At 40.6% G+C, this 16,580-nt stretch overlaps 1 protein-coding gene across 3 annotated transcripts in view; it reads right to left on the bottom strand.

The window, feature by feature from the left end:
- The window catches only part of STK38 (serine/threonine kinase 38), a 40,662-nt gene that overhangs the window by 14,392 nt on the left and 9,690 nt on the right, over positions 1-16,580 (bottom strand). For 2 of the 3 annotated variants that reach the window (XM_021684688.1, XM_021684687.1), the window contains exons 3-7: positions 9,888-9,939; positions 8,874-8,996; positions 7,035-7,118; positions 3,259-3,382; positions 820-974 (exon numbers count right to left, since the gene is read on the bottom strand). In XM_021684688.1, coding sequence (XP_021540363.1) covers positions 820-974; positions 3,259-3,382; positions 7,035-7,118; positions 8,874-8,996; positions 9,888-9,939 — 538 coding nt within the window. The remainder of the gene's footprint in view (positions 1-819; positions 975-3,258; positions 3,383-7,034; positions 7,119-8,873; positions 8,997-9,887; positions 9,940-16,580) is intronic. The other variant, XM_044917465.1, reaches the window with a different exon arrangement.

The raw sequence follows: 16,580 nt of genomic DNA, 5'->3' as shown, positions 1-16,580 counted from the left end.
TGAGCAGGGAGCCCGATGCGGGGCTCGATCCCAGGACCCTGGGATCATGACCTGAGCGGAAGGCAGATGCTTAACGACTGAGCCACCCAGGCGCTCCTCATTTGCACGTCTAAAGAAAAATACAAAGAGGCCAGTACAGAGGTTGAGCAGGACTCTTCTTTAAGCAGAGGGCAAATGATCTGGAACCTGAACTTTGGGATAGACTGTTGATGTTTTTGTTTGTCTTACTTCCTGGTTCTTGGCTGGGTTCCTGGATAAGGTTGCCCAACAGAGGGGTTCCCAATAGGTGCTGCATTAGTAGAGTTAATTATATGCTAGGAAAAGGTGACTATCTTTGGCTTTATTATAAAATAAGCTTCTAAATCAATTTTCCTCTTAATCATTTTCAAAAATGTCCTTTATTGTTAAGAAGAATGTTCAGGGGCGCCTGGGTGGCTCAGTCGTTAAGCGTCTGCCTTGGGCTCAGGTCCTGGGATCAAGCCCCACATCAGGCTCCCTGCTCAGTGGGAAGCCTGCTTCTCTCTCTCCCACTCCCCCTGATTGTGTTCCCTCTCTCGCTGTGTCTCTGTCAAATAAATAAATAAAATCTTAAAAAAAAAAAAAAAAGAAGAAGAATGTTCAATCAAATTATAGAATCATATGCCTTTCAGAGAAAGGAAGTAATAGCAAACTTACCCATAAAAAAAAAAAAAAGAAAGAGAAAAATATACAAGGCAGTTCTGGCTCCCTTACTGTGATTACAAGTGGTGCAGGTAGTAAAGCAGAGACTGCTCAGATGAGGAAACACACATCGGGCATGCTACTCCCCTAACACAGTACCTTGCTGTCCAGGAGAAGGTTGTCTGGCTTGATATCTCTGTGGATGAATCCAAGCTGGTGAATGGAGTCTATGGCTAATACTGTTTCTGCTATATAAAACTGGGTCTCCTCTTCCGTCAGGGTATCTTTTTTCATTAATAGGGTCATCATGTCCCCTGGAAACAAGAAGACACAAGCCACCACACACACACACACACACACACACACACACACACACACACACGACAATACATGAGTAAGTGCCAGTTTTCAGATAGGTCTTCCCTATCTGCCTACATAAGGCAGTGCTAAACAGGCCACTTTGTGTTCCAGAAACTGACCCCACACTGCCAATATGGGTGAAAATGGGAAGTAGTCTCTAACACTTAAAGGTAAAATTCACAGCCCCGGAGAGCAAAATGCTTTTAACCTAATCTGATGCTGATCACTGAGCAGTGATTTCCACTGTACTTTGGAGAGAAAAAGGAAATTTCTGTCTGTCTGTCTCTCTCTCTCTCTCACACACACACAATTTGCTTAGGGTAATTTTTTGGACTAGGGGAAAAAATTACTTTACTTTTCACTTTGCCTGCCAACTTCTCTATACCTAGAACCAAATGGCATTTCCACACAGGTTATACTGCCACTGTTACAGACAGAGGCCAAAATGCCAAACAAAAACTACATGTATGAGGAGGCTGAAAACAAGTTCTCCAGTCTCTACTTACAAAACACTTGCACGTAAACAAATAAAAAAGTGGGATTTAGGTAGCAGAGTGTAAGTCAACAAAAGCTAAAAAGGAACTGAAAATGCTATCTACTGGGATATGTAATGGCTGCCTCCCCAAAGTGCAGAGTGAACACCTCCCAAGGTCAGTGGAGTTTTTTCTCCAGTGTTTTATTACAGGCAGTTAAATATACTTTATGCAACTTGTACGACACAGTATCAGTATTCTAGCAGTTAAAAGGTAAACACCCTAGTTTTCCGCAAAGTCAAAATTTAATTATTTCTGCTCAATACCAGCAACATAAAATGGCGGGAAAAAAAAAAAATTCTGATCCTAACTCGATGGTTAGACAAAAGCAAAGCAAAGAAAAAATGTGTTAAGTAGTTTAAAGCTAAGAGAAACAGGAAAGATTCAGTTTAGATTCCATATAAAGCCATTTATGGTCAGAAAACAGGGAAAAGAGAAAGAAACCTGTTTTAATAGAGCATCATGCTGCTTTTTTAATTTCATTTATAACTTTGGGGGAATTTTTTGTATTCTTGGAAAAAAGGGGATATTTTATGCTCAGGCAAAAATCAAACCATTTATTAAAATGCTCTCTTTTTTGACCCAAGGCTTGAACAACAGGATTCCCTCATCACTCTTGGCAGCTACATATTCAATCTGGAGGCACACCAGAGACTTGCGGGTGGTGCACTCAGGCCAGCTCTAGGGTAGGTGTGTGGCCTTAGCGCTGTGGCCCAGGAGAGTGGCCTCACCTGTGTGAGTCTGCCCAGATGATCAGAGAGCTCAAGGCAGATGGTCTATGGCTCTGCAGGCCAGCTCCACCGAGTGTAAAGGGCAGGGTCCAGGAGACATGAGGAGCTATGGAAGATGGCGCATGTAAGGCTTGAGGAGACACGTGTCAAGGGGCTGGGGACTGAGCTGGTTCTTATTCCTATTTAAGGAACTGGCATCTAAATGTTCAAAAGTCTCTCCTCATTCTACCACACAGACTCTTTCCTAACTTTCATCAATTGTTCATTAAAAATTGATGACCCTAGATCTAAATAAAGGTTATCACAGGATCAAAATATTATGCCACAGTTGTATTTGCTTTGCTATAGAACCAAAAAGAGAAAAAGTTTTCTTTTTTTTTCCCCCACCAGAGTTTGCTCACAGCTCATCAGCTCACTGGCAAACAGACTGTGTTTCCCAGAACAGATGGTATGTTCTGTTATGGGTTTACTTTGGAGCAGTCTTAGGAGATACACATGCTGAGTTATGTAAAACTTGAAATCTCAGAAATGAGAAACTGTTTCTGGCTACTAATATAGGTAATGAGAAATTCACTCCTTATTAATATAAGTTACAGAAAAAGAAACAAAAAAGTTGAAGCAAAGAATGTAATAGCTTCAATTTGGTCACTTGGGTAACTGATTATACATGATTCCCATTGACAGGAGAGCAGGCAGAGTCCCTATTTTATTCCTATATATTGAAAAAGAAAAAGAAAAGAAAGAAATGTCCATCTGAAATCATGAGAATGAACGAGAAGGTTACTTTTATGGCACTAAGAATTGTAGAGAGGCACCCCAGCACAAGACAGGTTACTGACCTCCTTTATAGACCTAAAAAAGATATAGAAAGCAACTTTGTGAGCACGATTAGAAGTAGAAAGGAGGGTTAATTGACGTGAGAGAGAAGCCACAGAACAAAAAGGAAAAATGACCTTTCATCATCAAGTAATTACCTCCAGGCAGGAACTCCATGATTAGGTAGAGGTTTAGCTTATCCTGAAAACTATAGAACATTTTCACAACCCACAAACTGTCTGCCTCCACTAGAATGTCACGCTCCGCACGAATGTGGCCAACCTGGAGGTATACGCATTTGATTAATGACAAGCCTTGCTCCACTTTATTCGACTGTATATTTGTTTAAACAATTTAAATACTATTTGAGCATTAAATTGTGATGATGCAAAAGATCTAATTTCTGCTCAGGCAAACGTATGAAATCAAAACGGACAGCATTTGACTTGAAGGTATTCAGTCATGAACACCTGAGTGATGAAAGGCTTAAAAAACTAACAATGAACGGCTGTAATGCAAACGGCAACTTTCGCAGTGCTATAAATTGAACCTCCGATTAATCAAAACTACCATTCTTTGGCACCGCTTTTTGTTCCAATAACCTTTTACAACCAAAGTAAATCCCCGAGATGAGACTTTCTAAACAAGTCCTGCCTCGGGTCTGCGATGGTATCTCCAAGGACAGTGCCCTGGCTGACAGTTCTAGAATACTATTCCACAGTACTCAGTTCACTGCTGTGCACAGAGTACGTGCTCAGTTCTTACTGAATTGAAATATAAGAACACCTAAGAAAAGTTACGCATTCAAATTTCTGGTATTTCCAGTTTTCTGCTCTTATAAACTATCTAGCTAAGGAGACCAAGTTGCCAAAGGTTTGGGAGAACTGGAAGAATTACTTCATTAAAATAATGTTTTATTATCAAATTTACCTTATCTACCTCAAATGTGTAATAGTAATCAAAACACTGCTGCATGTTATCAAATCCTACCTCCCCCCCGTTACGTAAGTGTCACAAGATGCAAAGCTGGGTCCTATCAGGACTATGTTTATTAAGACCCAGTCCAAATCTTGAATAGAGGTTTTGTTCTTAACATACGCGGGGCTTGAGTTCTACTCTATATTCAGAGGTGAAGATGTATCAAAGCTCACAAACTGGCACTTCCTTGGCAAACTCGGCCCCTGGTTGCTAGTGTTGTTTGCTACGATGTCCTATATGCTTGCCTGTTTTATTGGAATGTCTTCGGCAAAGTCAGGCACTCGCTCTTCCCATTGAACGCAGCTCCCAACCCTCTCCTGTCTTACACGTAACCTGCCTCCTTCTTCCCACGGGCCTCAGGGCACTCGAGTTTACAGATTGCAGTTTCAAGGCTCTACTAAATTGTTTGGGAACTTTTTAAATAGCTTCAATGTTGCAGAAAACTTCGTTTTGTACATCTCTACTTAGGATACAAGGGTGGGAAAATGGAAGAGAAGGGTGGTAAGGAAATCATGAAGAAGCTGAGTAAGGGCAGATGCTTTTCCTCAGTTTTCATACAGAAGCAAAGCTTTTGGGAAACAGTAATGCCACCTGCTCAACTGCAGCTGAGGCTAGGCCCCGGGCATTAGCAGACACGAAGCCCATACAGGTCAACCTCCACCTGCCTCTGCTCTCCTGGCTGCAGGGGAGGCCTTTACTTGCCGCACGGAGCCAAAGAAATGGGGAGGCACTACTACTACGACTTGTCAGCGACCCTGGAGGACAGAATGGGGACTGCCACATTCTCTGTGTGTCAAGGGGAAAGCTATAGGCCACCTGTGCACACCTGCCCTTCTCTTCTAGGGCTGACACAGCAGCTCGGGGTGGAGTTAGGTAAATAGAGGGTCAGGGAGGGAAGAACCAGAGGTGCAACTCTCATCAGAGGCTCCCTTCCCTGTTTCATAAATATTTAATGGGGTGGGGAGTTACATGCTAGCTGCTCTCCTGAGCACTAGAAAAGCAGAGATAAAAGTCTGTCTTTTGTCCCATCCTAATACGATCCTGGCATCACAACTAGAGATTACATTACTTTGCAATGTAAGAGACACTTGAAAAAACTAGCTAAATGCTGGTCTCTTATCCTTTAAAATGTATTTTCTGAAGAGCAAAATCTCCACCCTATGGATCAGAATAGCAACCTGAACTCTCAGTGAGTAGCTTTAATTCCTGTTCAGTTTAGTAAGAGGAAACAAAAAATTTTTCCTATGGATAAGGCACCTCTACCTACAAAAAATAAGGCTCTGAATCTGAACTTTGTCAGCCCTACCCAAATGTGATGGATTTGTCCTGGTCCACCTCCTCGCACACCCTAGCACAAACTACGCTTCGAGATGGCTGACCCAGGCAGTGTGTGTGGCCAGAAACTATAACTGGACAACAGTGAGATCAAACCCAGGGAGCAGAGTCCAGCAGCAGCAAGGTGAGCTAACAATTCAGTTAATTCATTGTTTAAAATCCTAATTCTCACAGAAAGTCCCTCTACTCTCATGTAGGAGAATTTTAGAAAATGATTTTGAAAAAGGTACAATATTCAAAAAATTTTTACACTCTATGTTCCGATCGTCCTCTGTGACCATGCTGGGCAACTGGCACATGCTATGAAGGAGCAATAAGGGAAAATCATGATGTACACTTCTTTTTACAATGTGAATCTGAACATTAATTATTTGATAAAGAAACGTTTTAAGCCTGGTTAAAACTACAGGAAATAGGTCTTGTAAAAATAAAACTTACTTATGAAATACAAAATATACTGACTAATCAATACAGTTTTACATTTCCCTTTTCAAGACTAACTGAAACTCCTTCAGGGCCTACACCCATACCACACACTAATTTTTAGATAATACATAAATAGGGCTGTTGAGCGTTGAGTGAAGTTGGTATTAGCATAAGCTATGGTGTCTGAAGGTTCACTGCCAGGGTATTTGATACTCTCAACCGAAATTCCTGCAAGTTAAGCTTATGGGTAGCACATGAAAACTGAAGAGAAAATAAAAACTCCAAATTGTGACTGGCACTTAAAAGAAGGGCAGAGAAGCCTCAATGATTATGTCTCCTCTCAAGAGGCAGAAGGGACTAGGTGCAGGCCGGTCTCCATCCCTGCTCTTGCGCTCTATACCCAGAGCTCTCCTTGCCACAGGGTCTCTCTTTGCCCTGATTCTTTACAGGCATATGCAGGCATCATCCACTACTGTTCTTAAGCAAACTGCTGAATGAAATTAGATTTAGAGAAAGGCAGCATTCTTGTTTTTAATATACTGCCCAATACTTAAAATTTTATTTTGCATAAAGTACTTCTGCATCTTATAAATCTATATGCAAAGTAGGTTTAGGTTTTAGAAAGTGTTCTGAATCCTTAAAAGAGAATTTGCACTGCTCTGCCGTTTGCATTAGATTTTTTCAAATTCATTCAGAAAGAAGACTGGTCTCTCCTGGGTAATAACGAGCTACTCAGAAGACCCAACTTTGGTTTGAATGTACAGAATGAAGCATATTAAGACACATTTTAGATTGCAAATTCCAAGTTCTAGTTCATAAGTCTCAGTTCCAAGGTATATATATACCATTTCTCTCAGCATTCAGTAGGAACATGCTACCACAGCAAGTGTGACCTCAAAAACAGGCTCCTCGTGACAAGCGCAGCTTGTGATCAACTGGGAGACACAAACAGCAGATGCTTCTAATAGGTTTTCAACTTTTAAAAGACCACACAACGTAAGGCATTATTTGTCCTTTTTAAAATATATGTAACTGCTTCTTTGTTGGGGAAAAAAAAGTACTATCAACTATATATTCATACATGACAGTGCTAAAGAAAACTGTAATAAGAAAATACATTTCAAATAAAAAGAACAGTTTTATGTGACAAAGAATTTATAAGCTGACTAAAATCACTGCTACAATTGTGGTTTACCTGCTCTTTTTCAAGCATATCTGCTTTACGGAGTATTTTCATTGCATACACATGCCCTGTATCTTTCTTCTGAACAAGCCGCACCTAAGAGTTATAAAAGAAATGCCAAGTCAAAAGTTCTCAATGTCAAGCTAGAGCTTTCATGTGTTTTAGGAAATAATTTAAAATGAAAAAGTATTATAATATTAATATAAGCAATCAGCAATAACAAAGCAGAAAAAAGTGCTTTTTAATGTTCCAAAATGGATATATTTATTGTACACCGTGAAGTCAGCCCTGGGAACATTCTCAAACATCTCCACATCTGAACAGCTTTGGCTCCCTAGTTGAACCCTCACTTTCGAGCTTAAGGACTATTACACCAGAGGCACATGGCATCCAGCCAGCTCAGAAACCATAAGGAAGCCATGACAACAATGTTTAAAACAACTGTAGCAAAAGCTCATGCATAGGAAAAATGTCTAGAAGGAAAAAAAACCTAAAATGTATAATTAGGGAAATGGGGTTTTATGCAGTTTTCCTTTCTCTTTTTTATCTTCCAGTGTTTTTAGAAAGAACAGATAATTTTATGATGAAAAGAAAACTAATGGTCTGCAAATCCAAAGACAAACTTCTTGGCAAGTCCCTGCACATCCTCCCCCCACCCCACCCCACCCCCAGATACATATGCTTTATTCTCCCTGCACTTTTTTTCATGTTTTTCCTGACTGCGTCCCACATCCCTTCCTCACTAAACAGAAAGCCCTTTTAGAGGTGGTACCGTACCTTTCCCTTTCTCCACGAGCCAACAGGGATTCTCAACACTGAGGAATCAATTTAATCTTTCACCTGTGTGCCTCTAAGTACGTACTCACATTTCCCCTAGCTATGGGTTTTTAATAATATGCTGCTCCGTTTATATAAAGTTAATGAAACTATTGCATCAGTAAGTCGTTCACTTCCGGTGTTTTCCATTAATGAAGATGACCTTGCACGGGCTCATTCAAACCCTCCCCAACAGACTGCCCTTGTGACCAAGCAGGATGCATCCACAAGACCAGGTGGGACAAACCTGCAAATACTTCCGACTCTCTACCACTCCCTGTATAACCCATTTCTATAAATTCTGTCTCCTGGGGCCATCATTTAGCGCAACAGCAATCGGGCGGGAAGAAATAAATGGTGGAAATGTGCTGTTAGTTTGCTCCCGGAGAGGTGGTGTGATGCTGGGAAAAGCAAGAGCTTTAAGTTCAGGAACTCCTTTAAGAAACAAAACAAATGGGCAAAGGGGAAAAAAAGAGACAAACCAAGAAACAGATTCTTAACTATACAGAACAATCAGATGGTTACCAAGGGGAGGTGGATGGGGGGATGGGTGAAATAGATGATGGGGATTAAGGAGTGCATTTGTGATGAGCACCGGGTGATTAACAACTTAAAAAAAAATCAGGAACTCCTGGGCCCAACTTCTGGTACTGCTGCTCACTGGCTGTGTGACAATGGAACATTATATATCCCCTCTGAGTCTTAATTTCATCATCCATAAAATGAGTTATTGTCATGATTGTAGGAGAGAAGCACTCAGTAAATAATACTGATTTCCTTATACCTTTTAACTCTCCTTCTAGATCAATACTTAGAGCATCAACATCATCTCTGGCAAAAGAGAAGAACAATCAGAGATCTGGGACAGTGGAGAGGGAAATAAAGGCCAGAAAGAGCAGTTACAAGGTGGGGCTGGCATGCCTGACCCACCTACCCCATATTTCAGTTCTATCAACAATCATGAGCTCATGGTATGTCAGCAGCTTCAAAGTTCTGTGGTGTTTTTATATCTGGTAAGTAGCTGTGGTTTTTTACCTCACCGAATGCTCCTCTGCCTATTACTTTTAAGGACTCAAAATCTTCCAATCCAAGTCTTGTTCTCTTCAAACGAAGAAACTCCGTTTCCTTCCGAGCATGCGCTGATCTCCTCAGTCGCTTCTAATGTTTAAAGTGGGAGAGAGAGGTGGGAAAGGGAGGAGCTGAAACTGCACCTTCACAGCAGTCTTAGTTGTGACTGGAAAGAAGGACCACGCCAGACTAAGCATAACCTTCTGAACCCTTAAGAGATCACATCTCTCCTCCCCAGCCTTTGGACACAATAACCAAACCATACTGAACAGATGAGTGCCTCCTCTGAGGACTCTGACCAACCTACTTTGGCAATCAACTATTCTAACTTTTCTAATGAAGGAAGAATAAACAATGTTTTCCTTTAAACTTCTGTATATAAAATAAAAGGGTGTTTTTTGTTTTTTAATTTCCCTCTGGGTTTGGTCTTTTTTTACACATCGGAATTCATTTTATACTCTATATTTCCTACAAGTTTTCAGTATTTTTCACCATTTTCCTGGATTCTATGATTCATTCCTATTTTTGAAGGCATTTCCACTGTCATTTCAGTTCCTTGCACAGTTTCTTAACTATATTTTCTCCTACCACATCTGTAGGCATTGGGGAAAGGACTGATCTGAAGAGATGTTTTGCCTTGATAATGATTTCAGAACTTTGCTCCACTTCTATAGAGGCTTTTCTGTGATTTCCATAAGCATGCTGTAATTTGCGCTTTTTTTATTTTAATGTGATCTCATCTTTCTTTTCTTGGAATTCTAAATCTAGTTAATTTATTACAACCGTGCCGAGACAAATCTTCCTCTCCCTGGTACTTAGTAGTGAATATTTCCCTTTGCATGAATACCTAAATCCAGAAGTACACCAGCCCTCCTAAGTTTCTCTGTTACTAAGCCAAATACCCTATATATCAAGGCTAACAACTTGCTGAACAAGATTTGCCATGCTGGGTTCAAGGAAAAATTTCCCAATACGAATTACCTCTTCATCTTTTAGGCCTTCTTCTTCCATCACTTTTTCTAACTTCTTTTGTCTAAAAATAAACAAAGATATTTGAAATAACAATTGAATACCTTTCTGATAAGTCTATATAAACACAGTATTTTTTAATGGTAAAAAAGGTAAATCTCGGGGCGCCTGGGTGGCTCAGTTGGTTAGGCGACTGCCTTTGGCTCAGGTCATGATCCTGGAGTCCCGGGATCGAGTCCCGCATCAGGATCGAGTCCCGCATCGGGCTCCTTGCTCAGCAAGGAGTCTGCTTCTCCCTCTGACCCTCCCCCGCTCATGCTCGCTCTCTCTCTCATTCTCGCTCTCAAATAAATAAATCTTAAAAAAAAAATGTGTATGAAGAAGCATTTTTAAAAAAAAAAGGTAAATCTCAAAATGCCTCATTAAAACAATAAATTACAGGGGCGCCTGGGTGGTGCAGTCAGTTGGGTGACTGACTCTTGGTTTCAGCTCAAGTCATGATCTCAGGATTGTGAGATGGAGCTCGGGCTCTGCGCTCAGTGTGGAGTCTGCTTAAGGATTCTCTCTCTCCCCCTCCATGTGCCCCCCTCCCCCTCCCCACCACTTGTTCATGCACATGCTCTCTCTCAAAAACAGATCTTTATAAAAAATAAAACAAATTACAGTTACAAAGATAAGTGAAAAGATTCCCACCCTTTGTTCTCCATTTTGAAAAAAACTGTATAAGATGTTACTGCAACAAAGAATCCTATTTCAAAATGAAAAGTTCTCTCTCTTTTTTAAAGTATTTCCTCCTTAACAAACCACAAACAGCTGGTGTTTGATAACCTCTTCTATCAGGGTTTCTCTCTCTCCCTGACTGAAATCTACTTCCTTTATTTTTACATCTTCCTCCTCCTCCCTGCCACAAGCAAAGAGTTTAGATAAACAAGAGTAAAGGCAGAATTTAGAGATTCAAGGGGAGAGGCAGGAATGATCAAAACAGGTGACTGTCACCACTATTAAAACTTAAGACTCTAAATCCCTGGAGTATTACACCTTAAAAACTGCATCCAAGAATATTTTGGCTCTACAGTCTCATACAGATTTGATAAAACTAAAAGAAACAAGAAAAACTTCCTTGTAACCAATTCCACACAACCTGCATTTATTCAGCATAATAAGTGAAAGCACATTGGCTGGGATCTCTATCCCTTATCAGCATTTCAGATAACAGGCAATGTGAGCAGGACAGGGAAGAATGAAAAGTAGGAATACAGGGCACCTGGGTGCTACAGTCGCTTGAGTGCCTGACTCTCGGTTTTCAGCTGGGGTTGTGATCTCAGGGTCATGGGATCAAACCCCAAGTCAGGCTGCCAGGCTGTTGCTCTCCCTCTCCCTCTGCCTCTCCCTTCTGCGAACTGTCACTCTCTCTCTCTCAAATAAATAAATAAATCTTAACCAAAAAAAAAGGAGGGAGTATATGAAGCAACAGCTTGTAGGCTAATGTGGGGAGGCGTGTAGCACTTCAAATGTCACACTAAAAGGGCTGGCTCTTAGTCTGTAGACCACTAAGAGCTACAGGGGCTTGTGCGTAAAGGAGTGATGTGATGAGGTTTCTATTTTAAAATGACAGTCAGCAGTAAGGAGCTGAGGGACTGGCAGGGAAAGTAATTGACAAAGACTGAGGCAAACTAAAAGCTCTCCTAATGATTCAGATGATATGGAGTCCAGATCTGAAACTAGGGCTGGAAACCTACAATGAAGTGAACAGAGGTCCTACGAAGATGACTAATTCGTCATAGGAATCAAAGGAAAAATCTTAGACTTTCTTGTGTGGGAGGATAATGATGCCGCTAAACATGACAGGAAACACAAGAAAAAGGACCACGAAAAGATAATGGGTTTTATTTTGGTCAATAAATAATTATTGCAATAATAGTAATTAGTTAAAATTAATATCATGTTAGAAATCATATTACAAATCCACAGAATCAGATGATATATAACAAGTTGTGTCTAAGCTCTCAGAAAGTGAAAAGATCTACTCTGACCCTGATGGGGGAAAAAAAAAGCACCTACATGGCTTCCAGTCTGCCTACTTCTCTGGGTTCCCAGAATATTTTGTGATATGCATCTTTGTTTGCATGTGTATTGGAGGGATAAGGCTGTACTGTTGGTACTTTCAGGAATGTATGTTAATTAGTTGAAGCACAGAAGAGTAAAAAGAATCAAAGATAACATCATGGCAAGAACTATAACTCAACTATGGTCAGCTCTTTTTATGCCTTAAATAGCAAACACCATCATACTTTCCGACTCTATTTTTTTGGATGACCACACCAGACTGGGCTAGAACAATGTGCCCAATGTGTCCCAGAGATGGCTGCTTCTGACTATATTTTAAATCTCAATTCAAACTAAGAAGTTTTCCATAGCTTGACTGCAAGTGTAATTAAATTGGTTTCTGTACCTACCCGAAAGTAATCAGAATCAACTCCTTGAACACAATCAGATTCTTTCATTAGAAAAAAGTATCCAGAAAAAACCTATCATGCAGAATTATCCACAGTAATGATTTATTGGGTCCAAGCCAAAGAAGACCTTAAAGACACCCAAAATGGCAAGCACAGCCCAAAATGAGGCTTACAAGTGACATCCTCTGTGAGATGACACTAAGAAATTACTGCTTTGTTAGATTCATGGTGGCACTGCAGTTATACAAGCAAATGGCCATATTTTTAGAGATGTACACTGAACTACATAGGATTGAAAAGACAGATGTTTGAAATTTGCTTTAAAACACAACAGCAAGAAAAAATAAAATGGAACAAATTTAACAAAATCTTGATAATTACTGAATCTGAGGGATGAATATATGGGAGTTCACTGTATTAGTCTTCCTGTGTGTGTGTTTAAAAGTGTTCATAATGGGGGCACCTGGGTGGCTTAGTCGTTAAGTGTCTGCCTTTGGCTGAGGTCATGGTCCCAGGGTCCTGGGATCGAGCCCCGCATCGGGCTCCCTGCTCAGCGGGAAGCCTGCTTCTCCCTCTCCCACTCCCCGTCCTTGTGTTCCCTCTCTCGCTGTGTCTCTCTCTGCCAAATAAATAAATAAAATCTTTTAAAAAACAAAAAAAGTGTTCATAATGAAAAAGAAAAGCAGGCCCCTCCACTGGTATGTCTCTGATCAAAGACCAGTTTGGCTAACACTCCAGCCTTTGGTGAAGCCATTCTTCCACTCAACTCCAATGTTCCAGAGCAGTACTCTGGGAGAGAGACTGGCCACTTTCACACGTAGAGGCCACACCCAACCTCACCCCATCAAGGCCTTCCATGCGCTCTATTCTATTTATTTGCATGTGAGCCCACTTCTCATAGAAGACAGTAAGATCTTTGGAAGGCAGGGCCCATATCTGAATCCTCCTTCTCCACTAAGAATAGTGCTTTGTACACAGCAACTTTATAAAATGCATGTTGCCAAATGGGGGGAAAAAGAAAATCAGAGTTTGTAACAATGTGCAAGACACATTCATGACTATGTGTAATTAGCTCCCTTTGCTAACCATAATTTACGTTCATCTCACAGCACAACTTGATTCAGAGGTTTCAGGGATGGGAGAAAAGGGCTAGTCCATTCTACGAGAGCTGACTAGACAATATTTCTTATTTCTGTTGATGAGACATTTAAAACCAGGAAAAACAGTATAGAAATAAGCACTAGCTGTTATTTCCATGATCAAAACTGAGAAAAATCTCAAATACCCTAAAAAGAGTTTTACACAGATTTTTTAAAAATCTCAACAAATGGGGGTGCGTGGGTGGTACCATAGGTCAAGTGTCCGACTCTTGGTTTTGGCTCAGGTCATGATCTCAAGGTCGTGAGATCATGCCCTGGGTCAGCTCCGTGCTTGGAGCTGAGTCTGCTTGTCCCTCTTCTTCTGCTCCTCCCCACTACTCTCTTAAAAAAAAAATCTCAACAAATTACTTTGGTTTGACTGATACATCTAGTCAGTGAATAACATTCAAAGGTCAAGACTTACTCATCTCTGGGACTTAAGTAAAACTGACACTTGCTCACTAATAATAATCACATATTACAACTCAGTACCAGATCAGACCAAACACAGCCACAGGAAAACCTGAGTAAGAATACCTAAAAGGAGTAGCAGACAGTGCTGGTTCTCAAAGGGTAAAATGTAGGAAAGTTCTGATTTGATTTGGGGGCAGGAGGGGAGGGAAGCATACCATTACTTCCTATTAAATTGGATTTTTGTGGCTTTAATTAATCCACCAAAATAGTATTCATGAAGAACAAAACCAACACAGAATATTTTATAAGAAAAAACGTCGGGGGAGCCTGGGTGGCTCAGTCGTTAAGCGACTGCCTTCGGCTCAGGTCATGATCCCAGGGTCCTGGGATCGAGCCCCGCATCGGGCTCCCTGCTCCGCGGGAAGCCTGCTTCTCCCTCTCCCACTCCCCCTGCTTGTGTTCCCTCTCTCGCTGTATCTCTCTCTGTCAAATAAATAAATAAAATCTTTATTAAAAAAAAATGTCGGCTTCCTTGGTTTTGATTTCAGGCTGCTATAAATTATTTTTTGTATGAATAACTAGGCAATCATCAATATTTACTGGGTACCTAGGATCACGTAAGAGAGAGAATAGGAGAACTGCTATTCCTAAATAACCATACCATCAGAGGCAAAACAAAGATTAAATAAAGAAGATGAACTTGCACTCTTGAGTGGGTTCAGTTTATAGTCTACCACTAGCATTAACAGGAGACCATCAAACAGAACCAGACTCAAGGGGTTTAACTGTTTTTAAATCAATCAGTAGAACTTGCTGTAATGTTTCTAAACCCACCTAATGTTCTCATATTCTACTTTCATACAGGAAACCATTCCTAAATGATTTTTATTCCTTCTTCTACTTCTAGGCTTTGGTTTCATCTCCCCTGTTGTTAAGTACTTTGTTTCAGATATAACCTAGTGCATTTCTACCATAAATAGAACAATGCAAAAGGTACATATGTGTGGAAGAAATACTAGAGATTTTAAAGGCATCCAGACAAGGTATTTACATTGAAAAGTTATTACAACCTGATCTCAAAATTTACTAGCCCAATACTTATTTCAAACCACTCATCACATACTAGTTATATACTCATAATAAAATGTTTCTTTATCATTGTCTCATATTATTTAAACTCTGCTTATTTATCAAGGTTCTATGACATTTCCACCCATAACATGAAAAAGCCTGAAAATCCATTTTCTTTTTAAGATTTTTTTTTTTTTTTTTTTTTTTTTTTTGACAGAGAGAGCGAGAGAGCACAAGCAGGGGGAACAGCAGAGGGAGAGGGAGAAACAGGCTCCCCGCCAAGCAGGAAGCCTGATGTGGAGCTCAATCCCAGGACCCTGGGATCATGACCTGAGCCAAAGGCAGACGCTTAAGGACTGAGCCACCCAGGCGCCCCTGAAAATCCATTTCTGACAGGTTTGGTTTTTTTTGTTGTTTTTTTTAAAATAGGCTCCACACCCAGCATGGAGCCCAATTCAGGGCTTAAACTCAGAACCCTGAGATCAAGACCTGAGCTGAAATCAAGAGTCAGACACTTAAATCAACTGAGCCACCCAGGCACCACATCTAACAGTTCTTTTTTTTTTTAATTTAATTTTATTTTTTTTTACAAAGAGAGCATGTGCAGAAATAGGCAGTGGCAGGGAGAGGGAGCAGCAGGCTCCCCACTGAGCAGAGAGCCTGATGTGGGACTCAATCCCAGGAACCTGGGCTCATGATCTGAGCCAAAGGCAGATGCTTAACCAACTGAGCCGCCCAGGCACCCCTACTGCTTTTTTTTTTTTAATGAAAAATAATGATGATTTGATAACAACAAAAATTACCAAAAACAAACATTCTAATCCTCTTAAATGTTTAACATTCTCTTCTAACACCTGTCTTTTGATTAATTTGGTCTTTAAGAAAAGCAAAACCACCAATGCTTTAGGAAGGTGTTTCCATCTTAAGAATCCAAAACAAAAAAGCACTGATTTCAACTCATTTTTGGGTTCAATTTTAGCGTAAATCACAATGTAACACTTATTTTTTTTAAGATTTTATTTATTGGGACACCTGGGTGGCTCAGCTGTTAGGCGTCTCCCTCCGGCTCAGGTCATGGTCCCAGGGTCCTGGGATCGAGTCCCTCACTGGGCTCCGCTCAGCGGGGAGCCTGCTTTTCCCTCTGCCTGCCACTCCCCCTGCTTGTGCTCACTCTCTCTCTCTCTCTCTCTCCCCCTCTCACTTTGGCAAATAAATAAATAATAAAATCTTTTTAAAAAATAAAATAAAGATTTTTATTTATTTATTTCAAAGACAGAGAGAACATGAGCAGGGGGAGGGGCAGAGGGAGAGGGACAAGCAGACTCCCAGCTGATCACAGAGCCCCACACAGGGCTCAGTCTAATAACTGAGATCATTACCTGAGCTGAAATCAGATGCTTAACCAACGGAGCCACCCAGGCGCCCCCACAATGTAACACTTATTAATAAAACATAAACAAAACCGTATGTCATACTATTCCTAGAGAATGTGATATATATTAATAATGAACCATAAGGCAGAGCCAGTAGGATTAAAATCAACTATTATTAAACAAAACAAGGTTCAGTCGGTTGAGCATCCAACTCTGGGTTTCAGCTCAGGTCATGATATCACGGTCATGGGA

Source organism: Neomonachus schauinslandi, chromosome 8 (genome assembly GCF_002201575.2).
Source record: "Neomonachus schauinslandi chromosome 8, ASM220157v2, whole genome shotgun sequence".
Classification (NCBI taxonomy): domain Eukaryota; kingdom Metazoa; phylum Chordata; class Mammalia; order Carnivora; family Phocidae; genus Neomonachus; species Neomonachus schauinslandi.
This window is presented reverse-complemented; position numbering and strand designations above follow the sequence as displayed.